The 16,826-nt window shown below is 48.2% G+C and overlaps 1 protein-coding gene across 4 annotated transcripts in view; it reads right to left on the reverse strand.

The window, feature by feature from the left end:
* LOC135108985 (sodium- and chloride-dependent glycine transporter 2-like) overlaps nucleotides 1-16,826 on the reverse strand; it is an 87,836-nt gene that overhangs the window by 305 nt on the left and 70,705 nt on the right. For all 4 annotated transcript variants that reach the window (XM_064019916.1, XM_064019918.1, XM_064019917.1 and 1 more), the window contains 5 exons: nucleotides 16,562-16,745; nucleotides 14,880-15,117; nucleotides 14,347-14,575; nucleotides 13,720-13,829; nucleotides 1-38 (listed from right to left, as the gene is read on the reverse strand). The exon at nucleotides 1-38 is cut by the window's left edge and continues 305 nt beyond it. In XM_064019916.1, the coding sequence (XP_063875986.1) occupies nucleotides 1-38; nucleotides 13,720-13,829; nucleotides 14,347-14,575; nucleotides 14,880-15,117; nucleotides 16,562-16,745 (799 nt within the window). The remainder of the gene's footprint in view (nucleotides 39-13,719; nucleotides 13,830-14,346; nucleotides 14,576-14,879; nucleotides 15,118-16,561; nucleotides 16,746-16,826) is intronic.

Consider the following 16,826-nt stretch of genomic DNA (forward strand, 5'->3'; position numbering starts at 1 on the left):
GCTGGCACGATGTCAGTGAAGGAGATCACCGTGATGAGCTGACGGAACGGAAACAGTACATGAGAGAGAGAGAGAGAGAGAGAGAGAGAGAGAGAGAGAGAGAGAGAGAGAGAGAGAGAGAGAGAGAGAGACTTTAATTAAACATTTACCGTGATGGTAATGCTTTTTCTTAATGTAACACACTAATAAATGGCAATGATTATATTATTAGCAGTAATAATAATAATAATAATAATAATAATAATAATAATAATAATAATAATAATAATAATAATAATAATAGCGGCAATAGTAACAATGATGACTGAGTGATGATTGACGTGATTTGATTTAAGGCGCCACAACAACACGGTCATACGGCGCCAGTGCAAAATGTTTAAAGCAACCAAGATGATGCGTAAAAACCAAAGCTGTAATAAGGTGAAAAAAAAAAAAATCACTAAAAATATGAATATATAAAATAAGGGTGAATGAAACACTGAAGAGTAAAGTACGGCATTAAATTTCAAAAGAGCGACTCCACAGACCCAGAACAACACGCCTTGGCGTTGTTTTGTTTCAAACCTAAAGGGCTGACCCCACTGATCCAGATATCTGACATAGTTCGCTATCTGTCCAAGAAAGCATGGATAAAGTTGTGCCTTATAGTATATTATTAGTAAAATCATTTAGATTAATGATGTTTTAAAGCGAAACTACAATTTGTTCAAAAGACCAACATTTCTCCACATACATTACAACCTCATATCCTGGGGAAAGAGCTCGCTCTCCGACTATCAGCGAGATCCAGAAAGTCTCATCTTCACCACGACAACGGAAAAGGTATCGTTCCTGCAGCTCCACCAGAGAGTGTTGCACTGTAACGGGGACTAAGGAGTCATCACAGTATGGTTATGTTTTACGGCACATAAGGTAATCATGTGTGAGACACGTATGACGCGTCCGGAAACGGAGTGATACTGTCTCTGAAAGACGCCCCAGCACATGAGCATATTCGTATGTCCATGGACGGACAACAAAAGATGTTAACTCCTCCATCTTAGTGGTGGCAATTAAAGCCTTACATTTACTCTGCCAACTGGTAAGAACAGCCACCCGTATAGTGAGGTACAAGTCATGATAAGGAACGGGGCTGGAAGTTGCCTCCTCTTTAGCCAGCCTGTTGGCCTTCTCATTCCGGCAACTCCCACATGTACAGGGACCCGGCAAAACCCAGCCTCTACGCTGGAGAAGGTAAAGCCATTCAAGAACTGATAAAACCAAAGAAGGACGAAATAGTTCCACAGCAGAAAGAGTACTACGAGGGTCACTAAAAAGTTTTAGAAGATGAAACGGAAAGAGTAAAAATAATTCTTAAAGATAGGATAGTGACAAAGTTCTGTCATAAAAGCAGGAGCAACACCAATGAGGCTACTGCCTCGATAGAATGAGGGGAAGATAACAGCATATCCGACTCCAGCATCAGACTTTGAACCATCTGTAAACACAAGGATGGAGTCACAATGTGTGGAACACTGGTCAAAGAATAATGCATGCGGTAACGAACTTTATTAGGAATAGCAAGGCCGCAGACAGAAACGTAGGGGTATTGCCAGTAAACAATTCTAGGAAACCGATAGAGACATAAAGAAAGGGAAGGCGCATTCAACGTCTACAAGGCAGATGCAACCCTGAAACCGAGAGGTTTAGGAAATCTTAGTCAGACACATACACGAAAACGTGAATCGCCGGAGACTAGCACACAAGAAACTAATGCTGAACCCGATACCAGCACCTCAACAATGAGGACTAGCGATGCAAGTTCAATGGACGCTCACTAGCATTCACTAGTAAGCTAAGAATTGTGGATGAGCGGAATGCACCAGTTGCCAAGCGAACACTGACATGGTGCACCGAGCCCAACACACGAAATCGTGCCTCAGTAGAAGACGAATAAACCTCACAATTATATTCCAACTTAGAAACAATAAGAGTTCGGTGCAAGAGGAAGAAGGTTTGTCTATCAGCGCCCCAAGAGGTATGATTAAAACTCTTAAAAAGTGACAGCGCCTTCGCACAAGCTGCCTTGAAATTATAATGAAGGTTAGTCACCCAAGTCATTCGGCTACAAGTCAGTGACCTAACGCTAGAGAGCAGGGACGGCGCCTTGTCTTGCCGTGTCGACTGGTTGTGTTAGTTCTCCTGTTCTAGAGGCTCAGAACCTCATCTCAGAGGTGGAGGCTGAGTTCCATCGAAGGATCTTGCAGGTTGAGTTTCATGAAAGGGTCTCTGACCTGCAGGGTAAGTTCTGTTAGAGAATCTCAGCGCTTGAGGGAGGGTTGGGGCCTGCTGTCACTTTACCTAGTAAGGCGACAGAGCAGTGATCGGATGTGTGCAGGGACACGGAGAGGAAGAAAGGTCTCCGAGGCGCCTCTTCTCGAGGGATGCCACGTGAAGACGAAGAATCCCTTCGTTGTGATGGAGGGAGTGACGCCTGCGACGGAGGAGGAGGTGGACGAGGCGGGAGGAAACAAGGAGAGGAAGGAAGGGGAAGACGCAGTTACCGTGCCTTCAGGTAGGGTGCTTATGCTTGGAGGTAGTCAAGTTAGGTACTTGGTGCGTTTTACGCCAGACATAAGAAACGTAGGACTAGGGTGTGTTTGCCAGAGGCAGGGATAGGGAAGGTAACAGATAGACTAGACACGAGGTTGATAATAATGGGAGAAAGCCCATTGCTTTTCTCAGGGCGGCAGGGAATGATGATCTTGGTAAAGTCAAGAGTGAGGAGTTGTTTCGGTAGTTTAGTCAGGCGTTAGGTAAGATTAGGGGATAAGGGGATGAGCGTTTCCTTGTGTATGAAAATGTATGAAATATATTGTACTAAGCATCTCATGTAGACGTTTTGGGCAGCTCCATAAATAAAACGATAAAAATACATGTCATATATATATATATATATATATATATATATATATATATATATATATATATATATATATATATATATATATATATATATATATATATATATATATATATATATATATATATATATATATATATATATATATATATATATATATATATATATATATATATATATATATATTTATATATATATATATATATATATATATATTTATTTATTTATTTATTTATTTATTTATTTATTTATTTATTTAAGGACAAAAATTAAAAAAATAGTTAATGCAAACATTATCCATTTTCTCTTGCATTTGTATAAGGAAACGTAAATTTTTTAAGGGAAACAAAGAAAAATGAAGAGGTCTGATTCTCCTGAATGTTAGGCCCGTAGTGGACGTAAAATGGTGGTATGAGAATCACCTACTTATAATTTTCCTACAATCGTTTTACATATACCAGAAGAAAGAGAAAAGTTTTAAAAATTATAAGCAAATAAAAAAATATTCAGATGGAACAGATAGTCCCTCTGAAGGGACATGAGGTAGATTCCTCGAGACAGACGAATTGGTATCGCTCAGTGAAGATATATCATGATGATGTGCAGAGAAACCCTCAATGTCTATAGCGGATTTGGATGAGTCTCTTTGCTTATCTAAGTCCGGCTCAGGGCGATCTGATGCTCCCAAAAGAATCCTTGTGGGAGAACGTGCTTTGAGTCAAGAGACGCAACAGATCCTCGTGAACGTTTCTGGTGGAACAGAGGAGTAACTTTGAAAGATTTCTTTATCAAAGAATGTGTCTGTTTTCTCAGCACACTATGAAAGATTTCTTTATCAAAGAATGTGACTGTTTTTCTCTGTACACCGTGAGGACTCGAGAGAACAAACGGCTGTTGGCTCAACAGAGACAACTGGAGGGCTAGAATGAATGCCCGTTGAGTTAAACGACTGATGATGATGTAGTTCTCCTAAGATGTGGTTTTAGAAGTTTGTCTAGCTTCAGAATCCATAGGCACATGGACCTTTCCAATATGAACTCTTGTAAAAGGAGTCAGAGATACCGTTGCTGAAGATGAAGTGGAAGGCTTTGACTATCTTTGACATGTGACAATGCGGAATACAGAGAATTCATTGTGGATAGAAGAGCGGGAGGGAACAATTGGTGGTTGAGAAAGGCAGGAAGGTATCTACAACTGGATTGGTTGTAGATTTTGAAGAACTAGAGTTGCGGGAGAAGGCGTAGGTGTTTGCCCCACAATCCGTCTTCTTTCAAAAAAGAAGTTCCTGCCAGGGACTGCCTAGACTGATGAACTGAAAATTAGCCAATTAAATAATATCCTGCTCATGACGGTACCTCTCGCATTGCCGAGAACGTAACGAGTGAGTTTCCCTGCAGTAAAACCAGTAAGATAAAGACTCACATTCAAGAGTAGGATGTGAGTCAAGATCAAAGCAGTGAACGCACCAGGGACGATTTCTGTGACCGAACTCATAACACCAGTAACATTGCAAAGGACTGTCGATAAAAGCCCTTAAACACTCATAAATGAGGGATGTCATCTTCTGAAAATTCATACAGTACAGGACCTAACTGTAGACACGTTCTTTGCAGTAATTAAACGTTCGATGTGGTTTGACTGAGTCAAAGACCCCATCAAAAAGGCAAGGTAGATGAATGAACATCATGGCCTGTGTTAAATCCTTAGCTCGAATCAACACACTCTTACCGTATTTCTTGAGCTTACTTACAGGGATCATTGCAATCTCTCTTTTTTAGATACATAGCAGCATGCACAAAGTTACCTCGGCCTTCCCTATCATATACCACAAACCAGTAAGGTGTAGGTGTTGGGTGGTGGTGAGGAACTTTGGGAGCACGTTTTTCAGCATCATCAAAGATGTTGGGACATTAATCATTCTTGCTGTCAACTACAATTCTTGACTGAATTATCTCTGTAGTTCAGTTGACGTCTCCAAGAGACAGAGGTATATCATATGTTAATGTCACATAGCACCGTCATACTCGTATTTGAGACGGATAGGGGGAAACTGTTCCGGAAGGCTTGAAAGCCGAGTGGATAGTATGATAAGGATGCATAGACATTAATCATCATAGGATTGTCGAGCCAAGACTCAACAGCTGACCCGCGGAGACTTCCAGCATGAGAAGCAGCGGCAGGTGGAGTACCATCTCCAATCTGCACGTGCATCTTGAAGGTTTGGTCGACCGCCCTCCGAGGACCAGACGAGTTTTTATGTTTACCCTTAAGGATATTACAGAGAAGAAATGAGTCCTGGGGCCAAGGGCAACCGCCTACTGGCCGCCGCGAACGGTGTACCAGTACCTCGTCCTCATGGGTCCCACTCATTTTAAAAAGTGGCCCGTCAAGATTCGAAAATTTGTCCACGACGAGGCTAAGACCCCCCCCTCACCACACATCCCAATCCAGACACTCAACCATCCAGCACAGGAAAATCTTAATAGGTGGCCTCTTTGGCGGGATGCACCGTTGGGTCGTATTGGCAGACTAACTCCGGGAATTTAGTTTGGTCCCTCACTGGCGACCTTGCTAGCACGGGTAGCCCTCTTCTCCTACGTAGGGCAGAGCTAGGGCCGCAGTCCCCTCTAGCCTCGCTCACTAAGACATAGCGACGCGCAAGGCCCCCCCAACCGCGATAAGGCGGTTCCTAGTAGTAGTGTTTCTCGGTCGATAGAACGGTGCGGACGTGTTTCCATTGACTCTTACAGGAGTAATTTTATTTTGCTTACTAGTAAACTTTACAAGTCACTCCTTACCAGAGAAGGATTATACTCGCAATCAAAGGAACTACTGTGTGTGTGTGTGTGTGTGTGTGTGTGTATAGAATCTATAACAAGCTCGTTCAGCAGAGACAGCTTCATGTATGTTACATGTATGTTACTCTGTATGTACATGTATGTTACTCTGCTTATTCATATCTATTTTTCACATGTCAAAGATAGTTCTCAGCAGCTCTGCCGGAGCGCTTGACAAAATCCGTCTAACTGTTAGGCAAAAGAGAGAGAGAGAGAGAGAGAGAGAGAGAGAGGAGAGAGAGAGAGAGAGAGAGAGAGAGAGAGAGAGAGAGAGAGAGAGAGAGAGAGACCTGCGTGGGATGAAGTGTTTGGAGTAGCTCCGTGGTTCTACGAAGCTTTCGCCTACTGTAACTCTGGTTCTGGACTCACACCACCACCACCACAGTGCAAAGCAGTGCAGAATACTAATTGCAGTGACAGGAGTGCATTATTAGTGAGAGAAAGTGTAAAAATATTCTATTGGCACGTAATAAAGGCTACGCGTGGCTGTGACCCGACCTGACCACCTCCTCCACCTCACCACCTCGCCACGTTGCCGCTACCTCACCACGTTCCCGCCACCTCATCACTTCGCTACATTACCGCCAACGCCACAGTGATTATTGAGTACATGTGTGCAGTGCAGTGACGGTGAAGTGCTGTGATAGTGAGAGGGGTCAAGTGGCACGACTCGCTCCTTCGATCCCACCCACACTCTCCGCACTCACCCACTCCAGGGAATATTCCCCTGGGAATCACACGCACCTGGCTGACCCACATTCCTAGTGGGATTACCCTCCCCCCACTTGACCTGCCTCCCTCCCCTTCCCGCCAGGACAACAAAGCTACATGGCCCCGCCGTCCAGTAACACGCTAGCCCAAACACATCAGAAAATTGCTTGGGCAGGACAGTCGGGTTTCCCTGGAGCCAGATACTGCTGTGTGTGCAGTTACTCCGTCAGGACTAAACCCTCCACAGCCTGCACACAGACGGAGTGCCTAAATCTGGCCTGCATAGACTGTCACAGTGACGGGCCCTTCTGCTGCACAAGGACGGAGGATCTGAGAAGGGAAAGGTACATCCCCCACCCCGTCACCCACGTGACCGAGGCAGAGACTGCCCGCAACCCCCACCTGACACCCCATCCACCCCCGCCCTAGACCTCTCCATTGAGGAGCCAGCACCAGTCACGGAAGACGACAATATTAAGGGCGAACTTCTCTCCACCCCTGTCGAGGTCTTAGTAGATATTATTGTTGAGCTGAGAAACGAGCTACACCCTCTTTAAAAGCTCGTAAAGGCCTACCAAGAACAAAGCGAGAGGCTTCAGCAGCAGAGAGCAGGGTTGACAGACGCACTCAGCTCCATCGACGCCATCTTGCTCGTGGCGCAGCAAGGCTCCGCTCCCACGCACACCACTCAGGCCGTCAGTGCCCTCCCCAGCAAGATTGATACCACCTGGGAGGAAGTGTGCTCAACCCATCCCAGCTGGCAGACCTGGGGGTCATCAGGCAAGCCTCATCACCTGCGGAAAGTCACCTACGACGAGCCAGATAGCAGACCTGCCCTCCCACACCCCACCCCTCCAAGCCAGCAAGCATCACGACGTGTTCAGACCACTCTCGCAAATCCTCCTCCTATCGCCACCCCTCATAGACACACCCGCACCACCCACAGGAGACACTCGCCACAGGAGACGAAAGGACAACCAACAGAAACACTGGCAACGAAAGGCCTCGACGGTCATCTCCCTTCTGTAATCGGTACAGGTAGCGAGGCCATACAGCTAATCACTGTGACAAGGACGTCTGCGATTAATGCGGCAGACGAGGGCACCTCGCAGACCACTGCCAGGAGCCTTCAGTGTAAGTACTGCTTGCCCCGCGGCCACGAGGAAACCAGCTGCTACACGCGAGCGGCTGAGGCCAGGCAAGAGCCCCTTATAAGAGCGAACCTGTCAGAGCGGCCCCCAGCCCCTCCCCACCCAGCACCCGCCCCTGGTCCCGACCGTACAGCGCTGAACACCACGTTCCCGCCCTGGTTCCATCCATCCCACAACTCCCAGCCACTAACCCACCAGTAACATGGCTACCAGTAGCCTGCGAGTCCTGTCAGCCAATGTGCGGGGCTTCAGGACTAACGTCGGGGAACTGATCCACTCATTCGTTCTCAGACAACGAGTCGATGTAGTGGTGATAGTGGAAAGTTTTCTCGACGACACATGTGTCATCACCTGTGACAAAATTCCTGGCTACTCCCACTGGATCAGGCGAGACCGTCAAAGTGGGAGGGGAGGTGGTGTGGCAGTGTGCTTTCGAGACAACCTGCAGGTCGACACGCTGCCCATTGACATCCCCGAGGTCTTGGAGATGCTGTTCCTCTGCATCATTCTCAAAGACAAGAGCTCCTTACTGCTCTGTGCTGTGTACCAGCCACAGTGGCATGGCAGCACCCGCTTCACTATCTGACAGACTGCCTGGACGACATCTTGACTACTCACGACTGTCAGCACGTAGTGATTGTCGGCGACCTAAATCACCACCTGGTGATGAACTTTGGTGATGGCTTTCACGGAGCTCACAGCAGTGCAGGGACTCCACAATCATGTGGACTTTCCCACACATCAGCGTGGAGGCTCCCTGGACCCAGTACTGACGGACCTGCCTTAAAAATGTGTTCAGCGCCGTTCTCTCGACCGTGTGGGCAGTTCTGACCATCATGCCGTGCTTGTGACCGTCAGTGTTGCCCCGGCGCGTGATGAGGATCATCAACAAGTCACCTGGCTGTGGGACCGCGCCTACTGGGTGGCTATGCGGCAGGCCCTGGCCCTGACAGACTTGGACTCAATATTCACCGGGGACCCGCATCTTGACACCACCATCCTCACTATTGTCCTCTGTACACTGCAGCAGTAACACGTGCCACACAGGATGTACTCAGCCAGCCCAAAGGACCACCCCTGGTTCGGGTACAGGTGCAAGATTGCTGCTGAGCTAAAGTACAAAGCCTGGAGGCGGTACAAGAGGCACCCCACACAGTGTAACAAAGGCCGACACAGAAGAATGTGCAAGATCATGACGAGGACCGTAAAGTGGGCCAAGGCAAGGTGGGAGGCGGATATGAGAAGGAAACTGGCCTCCAACCACGCTGATGCCAAGCAGTGGTAGGGATTAATAAAGGAGAGGCAAGGTGTCTCCTCTCATGAACGCATCCCCGCCCTTAGGAAGCCTGATGGGGATATGGCTGTCTCCAGCCAAGATAAAGCAGACCTTTTCGCCCGCCAGTTCACCGAAAAAATGATAACTCCAGAGCCAGACAGGCAATTGTCCGCCCTCCTCCGCCTCACTGCCTCGAGACTGGAGGGCGTTGCCATCTCTCAGAACGCCATCAGAAGACACCTGAGGGATGTCAACACCAGGAAGGCCCCTGATCCTCATGGCATCACCCCACATTTCCTTAAAGAGTGTGCTGTTGAGCTCACTGGCCCTCTCGCACTAGTTTTTCGCTGCTGTTTGCAGCGAGGGGGTCTGGCCGTCACTATGGAAGGAGGCGCGAGTCACACCCGTGCATAATAAGAAGTCGAGGTCTGAACCAGGTAACTACCGGCCAATCTCGCTCCTCTCCGTACTCGGTAAGATCTTCGAGAGGATCATAAGCGAGCAACTCACCGAATACCTCGAGCAGCACCACCTGCTGTCGCCAAAGCAGTTTGGCTTCAGAAAAGGCCGCTCCACCTCAGACCTCCTTCTCCTCCTTTCTAAGGCCTGGCACGAGGCCCTCAACACTGGCCGTCTCTCCTTGGTGATTGCCCTCGACATAGCTGGAGCCTTCGACTGTGTGTGGCATCGAGGCCTGATAGCGAAGCTCGAGCAGCTAGGCTTCGCTGAGGAGCTACTCAATTGTTCTCCAGCTACCTCACGTCCAGGAGTCTGCGGGTGGAGGTGCACGGACATGCCTCAGCCAGCTACCCAGTACAGGCCTGTGTTCCACAAGGGTCAGTCCTGGGACCCACACTGTGGAACATCTACCTAAATGACATCCTACAGGGCACCCTCGCAGCCTGTGCCTACGCTGACGACTGTACTCTCTCTCGATACTACTCAAGGGATGAAGTACAGGACGTGATAACCTCCGTCAACAGACAGCTGGACGACGTGATGGCCTGGGGAGAGAGGTGACAAGTCAAGTTTGCCCCTGACAAAACCCAGGCCATGGTAATATCACGTGCCGGGGAGGACGCGGACCAGCTGCGTGGAAGGCTGACGCTCGGGGAAGACGTCATTCCTTTACAGGACAACACTGACATCCTCGGCGTGGAGATTGACTCTCGGCTGCGCTTTGACAAATGCCTCCTTGAAGGTGGCCCGAAATGCCTCCTTGAAGGTGACAACACTTTCTCTCCCCTGATGACCTGCTGACCCTGCACAAGGCCCAAGTCAGACCTGTCATGAAGTACGCCCTCCTCACCTGGATGTCAAGCGCCCGCTGTTACCTCAGCCTGCTGGATAAGGTACAAAGGCGGGCCTTATGCAAGGAGGGGACCAGCAGAGACCACTCCAGCAACCATGGCAACAGCAGCAGCAGCAGCGGACATAACAGACTGGCGCAGCAGCTCCAGCGTTAGACTGCTTGCAGGAGAGTCGCCGCCCTGACGGTACTACACAAAGCACAGGTCCAGCACGTGCCGCACCTGGCGGGCCTGAGGGCCACCTGGAGGAGGTCTGAGCGATGCACGCGGACGGTGCTGAACAACGACTCCCTCTTGGAGGTCCCAAGGTCCTACTCCACCACCCACCACCGCGCCTTCACTGCCAGAACGGTCAGGCTGTGGAAAGCCTTCACCACTGCTGTGGACATCAGGCAAATGTCCACCCAGCCGGCAAAGGTTGCCGCCCACAGATGGCTACAGCAGCAGCCACCTTGACATTGTAGTTTATAGTGTACAGTGTGTAGTGTATAGTCTGTAGTGTGTAAATATGTGAACAGTAGCTTTAAGGCAGTTTGTCACACGATAGTGTAAACTTTAGATCCTAATATGTCCTCCCTAATTATATCACTGTACTTACTGTAAATTTTAAATAAAAAGAGAGAGAGAGAGAGAGAGAGAGAGAGAGAGAGAGAGAGAGAGAGAGAGAGAGAGAGAGAGAGAGAGAGTTACAGAATACCGGCAGAGGAGCGAGGATGACAAACCAGATTCCAACCTGCCGCCCAAAACGTCCCTCCCCAACCGCGGTCTCGTCACCCCCTCCCTCACCCCATGCCCGAAAAAACTGTGAATACTGCCTGCGCCCAGGACACTCGAGGGAAAGATGCTATACCCGTGCTGCAGACGCTAGGCAGGAAGCCATCCTGAGGAAGGTGTTAGCTGAAGGAAGGAAAAATGGGTATCCCCTTCAGCCAGACCCCCAGTCTCGAGCGCCCTTCGTGACTCCAGATGGCAACACGAGTAATGGGAGGAGCAGCCAAGGTGGTAGTGTCGGGCCTCATCAATCACGTCACATTCCAGACCCACGAAAGGGGAGGGCTGCTCGGCCCCGTGCTATCTGACCTCCCTGAGGAAAGAATAACATGTCAGCAGTTGGAAAAAGTGGGAAGCTCAGACCACCATGCCGTGCTGACGAAGGTACAGCTCAGCGTGGCTAGGGAAAGAGCTGCACCTCGAACCATCTGGTTGCGGGAGCAGGCCAGATGGCACGATATGAGGTACGCAATAACAGCTACAGACTAGCAGGTGAAGCTCACGGGAGACGCGGAGGAGAAGGCTCACGCTGTCACCTCACACCTGCTCACCTTACAGGCCCAGTATGTCCCTCACCGCACATACCTCGCCAAGGGCACAAATCCTCCCTGGTTTTTCTACCGGTGCTGCGCAGCCGCTGAGGCCAAAAATACAGCGTGGAGGAGATACAAGCGCCCCTCACACCACAACTACACCCTGCATGACAGCCACTTCCAAGTGGGCGCGGAGTCGCTGGGAGGAGGTTATGAGGAACAAGCTCACCGGTCCAGGAATTGGTGACAAGACGTGGTGGACGCTGGTAAAGGAGCGACAAGGCGGGATGCGGCAGGACAGCGTCCCTCCCCTCACCAGGCAGGTCGGATCCACCGCCTAGAGCAGCGAGGACAAGGCTGCCCTTCTGGCTGAATTATTTGCGAAGAAAATGCAAGTTCAGGGCCCCACCCGACTCCCTCCGGCGATGCCACGGGAGACAGCCCACACCATCACTACAGTGTCCATTACAACGGAAATGGTGGAAAAAACACTCGGGGATCTGGACGTGGGAAAAGCCGTGGGTCCAGATGAGATCAGCCTACCGGTGCTTAAACAATGTGCCAGTTCCACTTGCTGCCATCTATACTGCCTGCCTGGCAGAGAGAAAGTGGCCAGCAGCCTGGAAGGAGGCACTTGTGGTCCCTGTCTACAAGAAAGGGTCCAGGTCTGACCCAAGTCACTACAGACCCATCTCCCTACTGTCTGTGATGGGCAAGGTGTTTGAGAAGCTGGTGGCATCAGTCATATGGCGACACCTGGACGAACATCAGCTTCTCTAACCCCCACCAGTTCGGATTCCGGTCAGGCCGCTCCACCTCCGACCACCACCACCTCCTCCTCTCACAAGAATGGCAGGACACCCTAGACGAAGGCCTCGACACACTCGTACTGAGCCTTGATATCGCGCGGGCTTACGACCGAGTGTGGCACTGTGGCCTTCTGGCTAAGCACCAAGCCAAGGGCATCGACGGCAGCCTCTTGATTCTACTCGAGGATTACCTACAAGGAAGGACGCTTCGGGTAGTTGTCAACGGGCGGACCTGATCTCCCGCCCATATAGGAGTGTCAGTTCCACAGGGCTCAGTGTTGGGACCAGTCCTGTGGAATGTTTACATAGACGATCTTCTGCGCCAACTACCTGCAGTCAAGGTGTACCTCTCCCTCTCCTACTGTCGCCAGGACAGCCAGCGCGTTGTGGCCAACATTAACAGACAGCTGAGGGTAGTAGAGGAGTGGGGGAAGGTGTGGCAAGTCACATTCGCTTCGGACAAGTCACACACGATGGTCATCTCACGGTCCCCTGCCGCTTCACAGGCCGTAGAAGGACAGCTATGGTTTGAGGGCGTGCAGCTGCCTCTCCAGGACCACATCAAGATTCTGGGAGCCACCATTGACTGTGAGCTGTGCTACGACACTTATATCACGTCGGTAGCCCGCCAGACCTCTCGGCGTATGTCAGCCCTCCTTAGGATGGCGGGCAGTCTGGACTCGCGAGGCATCCTCGCTCTCTACAAAGCACAAATCCGTCCCTATATGGAGTATGTCCAGCGCCCCCACCCACCCACCCCATGCGCCTCGACGCGGTGCAGAGACGTGCTCTTCGTCTAATGGGGGAAGACGAGGAGATGGCAGTCAGTATCACGTCACTGGAGCAACGGCGGGACGTGTCAGTCTTGGTGGTGTGTCACAAGGCTCAGGTGCAGCACACCCCTCACTTCACCCACCTGTGCCACACCCATGCCGGAGGATGACGAGGCAAGCAGGGGCAGGAAGCCAGCAGGTGTTAGTGCCTCTCTCCCGCTCCTCACAACACCAGCGAACCTTCAAAGCCAGGGCAGCGCGCCCGTGGAACCACTTCACGCGGGCCACACCTGATGTGACCCGACTGTCCACACATCAGGCAAAAGTGGCTGCCAATGTCTGGAGGGGCGCGCGTCTTACACCGCTAGTGTTGTGAAATTAAATGATATCAAGACTTTTAAAATATTTGCTTGTGAAAGCAAGAAATCTTAAGTTTCAATTTTGTAATAATATTCACGCTGTAAATATAGTTTAAAGAGAGAGAGAGAAAGAGAGAGAGAGAGAGAGAGAGAGAGAGAGAGAGAGAGAGAGAGAGAGAGAGAGAGAGAGAGAGAGAGAGAGAGAGAGAGAGAGACTTACCTGAGATACCTCAGATACCTCAGGAGTTACCTGAGATAACATTTTCAAGAATATATTTAATACGTACGATGAGAGAAGCAGGAGTAAGACAGAGCCAAGTGACTCCCCAGTAGATGCGTAGAGGCAACCTAACCCTTATTTTCATTTCCTCGACCGCATTGAGCAAATTGCGGAAACCTGAAAGACAATGGAATTGAGTAACATGTAAGAATGTGGGGATGGGGCCAAATGAGAGAAAGAGAGAGAGAGAAAGAGAGAGAGAGAGAGAGAGAGAGAGAGAGAGAGAGAGAGAGAGAGAGAGAGAGAGAGAGAGAGAGAGAGAGAGAGTCTGTTTCTTACTTACACACACACACACACACACACACACACACACACACACACACACACACACACACACACACACACACACACACACAAACACACACACACACACACACACACACACACACACACTTCACTTTCCCATGGCAGTTTTCAGTTTGTGCTCGTTCAGTTACAGTCTTCGACTGATTAGCGATCTTTTTTTACTGTAATTCTTGAGCAAGAGGATGGGATGTGTGAAATGGTAAGGGCTCCAATATTACACATACGAGTAGGACTGACTATTAGGAGTTCCAAGCTCTCTATCCAGTGATCATGAGTCCAACACCTGATTTTAAAGTCCTTGTGGTGAGTTGCACATAGGCGTACTTACCAAAAATGCCAATAACGGCGATCATTTGCAGGATACAAATGATGAGAATAGACACACCCGGCGAGTAGAATACGAACACCTCCAGCATGTAGATCCCTCCCTGAAGGCACATGGACAGTCCCATCAGGAAGAGAGAGATACACGTCCCCATCACCACCAGTGGCTTCCTCTTCCGTAACGATTCGAACTGGTCGACGATTGCAGTGGTAACAGCCTCCACCATGCTGAACTAGAAGAATGATCGTTATTGCATTGATTAACTCAGTTGTGAACTTTAGGAGTTATTCACATATTGTCTTGTGTCAAAGCATTGTTCCGTCCATAGTTCCTGCCTGTAGTGATGAATGGAAGAATTGAATTTCCTTGATGTTTGATACTATTGCCATATTGCAGCGATGATTTTGTAAATGTGAATATTATTCCCAATGGTTCATCGCCTTATCATAAGTAAGGTAAGCTAAGAAGCACAACGAGACGTTCATCAAAAACAAATGAACGAGAATAAGAGAACGAAAATAGAGAAGTAGAATTACCTGGGTACCGAAGCCGACGTTGATGAGCATGAGGAAGAAAAGGACAGACCATAGCTGCGGAATAGGCATGAGGCTTATAGCAGCAGGGTACACCACGAAGGCCAAACCCGAACCTGATGCCGCTACTTCGTTGACATTGACGCCCATCTCATTGGCCAAGAAGCCCAACACAGAGAATATAACCACCCCAAAAAAGACGGACGTCGAGCAATTGGTGATAGTCACCACAAACGCATCCCTGGAAGAAGGAAAGAAAAGTCCACCGAATTGAAATTATATATATATATATATATATATATATATATATATATATATATATATATATATATATATATATATATATATATATATATATATATATATATATATGCTCCTATCTTTTTTTCCTCTCTCTCTCTCTCTCTCTCTCTCTCTCTCTCTCTCTCTCTCTCTCTCTCTCTCTCTCTCTCTCTCTCTCCCTGAGAAACAAAAGCAAGCGAGAAACAAAACCATAACATTCGAGATAATATCTATGAAAGTCTAAGAGACTCATTCGCAAGCAACGGGACCCAGAAAAAGCTGCAATTTTTATAAAGAGGGGAAAAGAAAGCATAAACAAACCCCAAACCAAGTAGCTACAACACTGACGTAGTACGCGAGATCTACCAGAATGAATGACAATGAGATCATGACAAACCTGGACGTAACCAGTGGCATTAGGCAGAGCTGCACTGGTTCTACGTCGCTGTTCCTGCTACTGACCCGCTTCATCATACTGCACTTGAACCAGCTACTTCAGAGACGAGATATATTTCATACCATTCTTGTTTTTTTTGCTGATTATGGTTTATTCTTGACACACAGTGAAGAAAAGGCACAAAACATGGTCATCATCGCAACGGAGACAGTTGAAGCGTGTGAACTCTCAACAAAGACTTACAACAAGAGCATAAGCTTGGACAACTTAAATGGCATCAAAATCAAACCTGATATTAAGTCTCTCGGAGTAATTATTACCAATAAAAGAAATGTTTTGAAAGAGTCATTAACGCCAAACAATCGGGCAACATCTGAGTAGCTGTAGTTGGAAAGAACACTAACAGACTCCTGATTGGCAAAACTTACTGGAAACATTTAGCACTTCCCAAGATTCTATGCTGCCAAGAGGTATTCCCATATACTAATATCAAACGAGAATAACTACAATAAATAGAAAACAAGGCCTTTAGAACTATCCTAAAAGTGACTAGTTACACAGCAAACTGCTTCTTGAAGGGAGAAACACGCAGTATCATCCCTAATGAAAAAAAAGGAACATTAAAGCTACGCTATCCTCCACAAAACACATCATGTCATACTCCAACAATGGCTTGCTAAAACAGCACTTACTTCATAGACTAGAGAACAACATAGATAGATGGTCCAGAACAGCTAACAAATACTCACATCCAGAACAGCTAACAAATACTCACATCCAGAACAGTTAACAAATACTCACATCCAGAACAGCTAACAAATACTCACAAACATTTAGCATAAACATTTACCAACTCGGTAACACTTCACCACACAGGTTGACAGTCGTCCTGAAGATAAAGGACACACAAGAATGGAGAAAGGAGATACAGGAAAAAGAAACTCATAACACCAATCCTGTTTTGAGTCATATATGTATATTTAAAGAACTGTCAAGTCATACATACCTCATGCAATTGTTGGTGAACTTGCTGTAAGAAGAAAGAGTAATAAGAGAGCCGTAGCAGATCCCCGTGGAAAAGAAGATTTGCACAGCTGCTTCACACCACACCTCTACTTCCGTCAGGCGGGTCACGTTTGGCTTGAGGATGTAAAACTCCAAGCCCTTGTACGCGCCCTCCAGGGTGATTCCTACCATGGTTTATAATTATATGTTTAAGTGTCATTGATACAGGCAATTTATGGCACCCAACGTGCCACGAAGCTTGAGCT

This window comes from Scylla paramamosain, chromosome 18, assembly GCF_035594125.1.
Source record: "Scylla paramamosain isolate STU-SP2022 chromosome 18, ASM3559412v1, whole genome shotgun sequence".
Classification (NCBI taxonomy): Eukaryota; Metazoa; Arthropoda; class Malacostraca; order Decapoda; family Portunidae; genus Scylla; species Scylla paramamosain.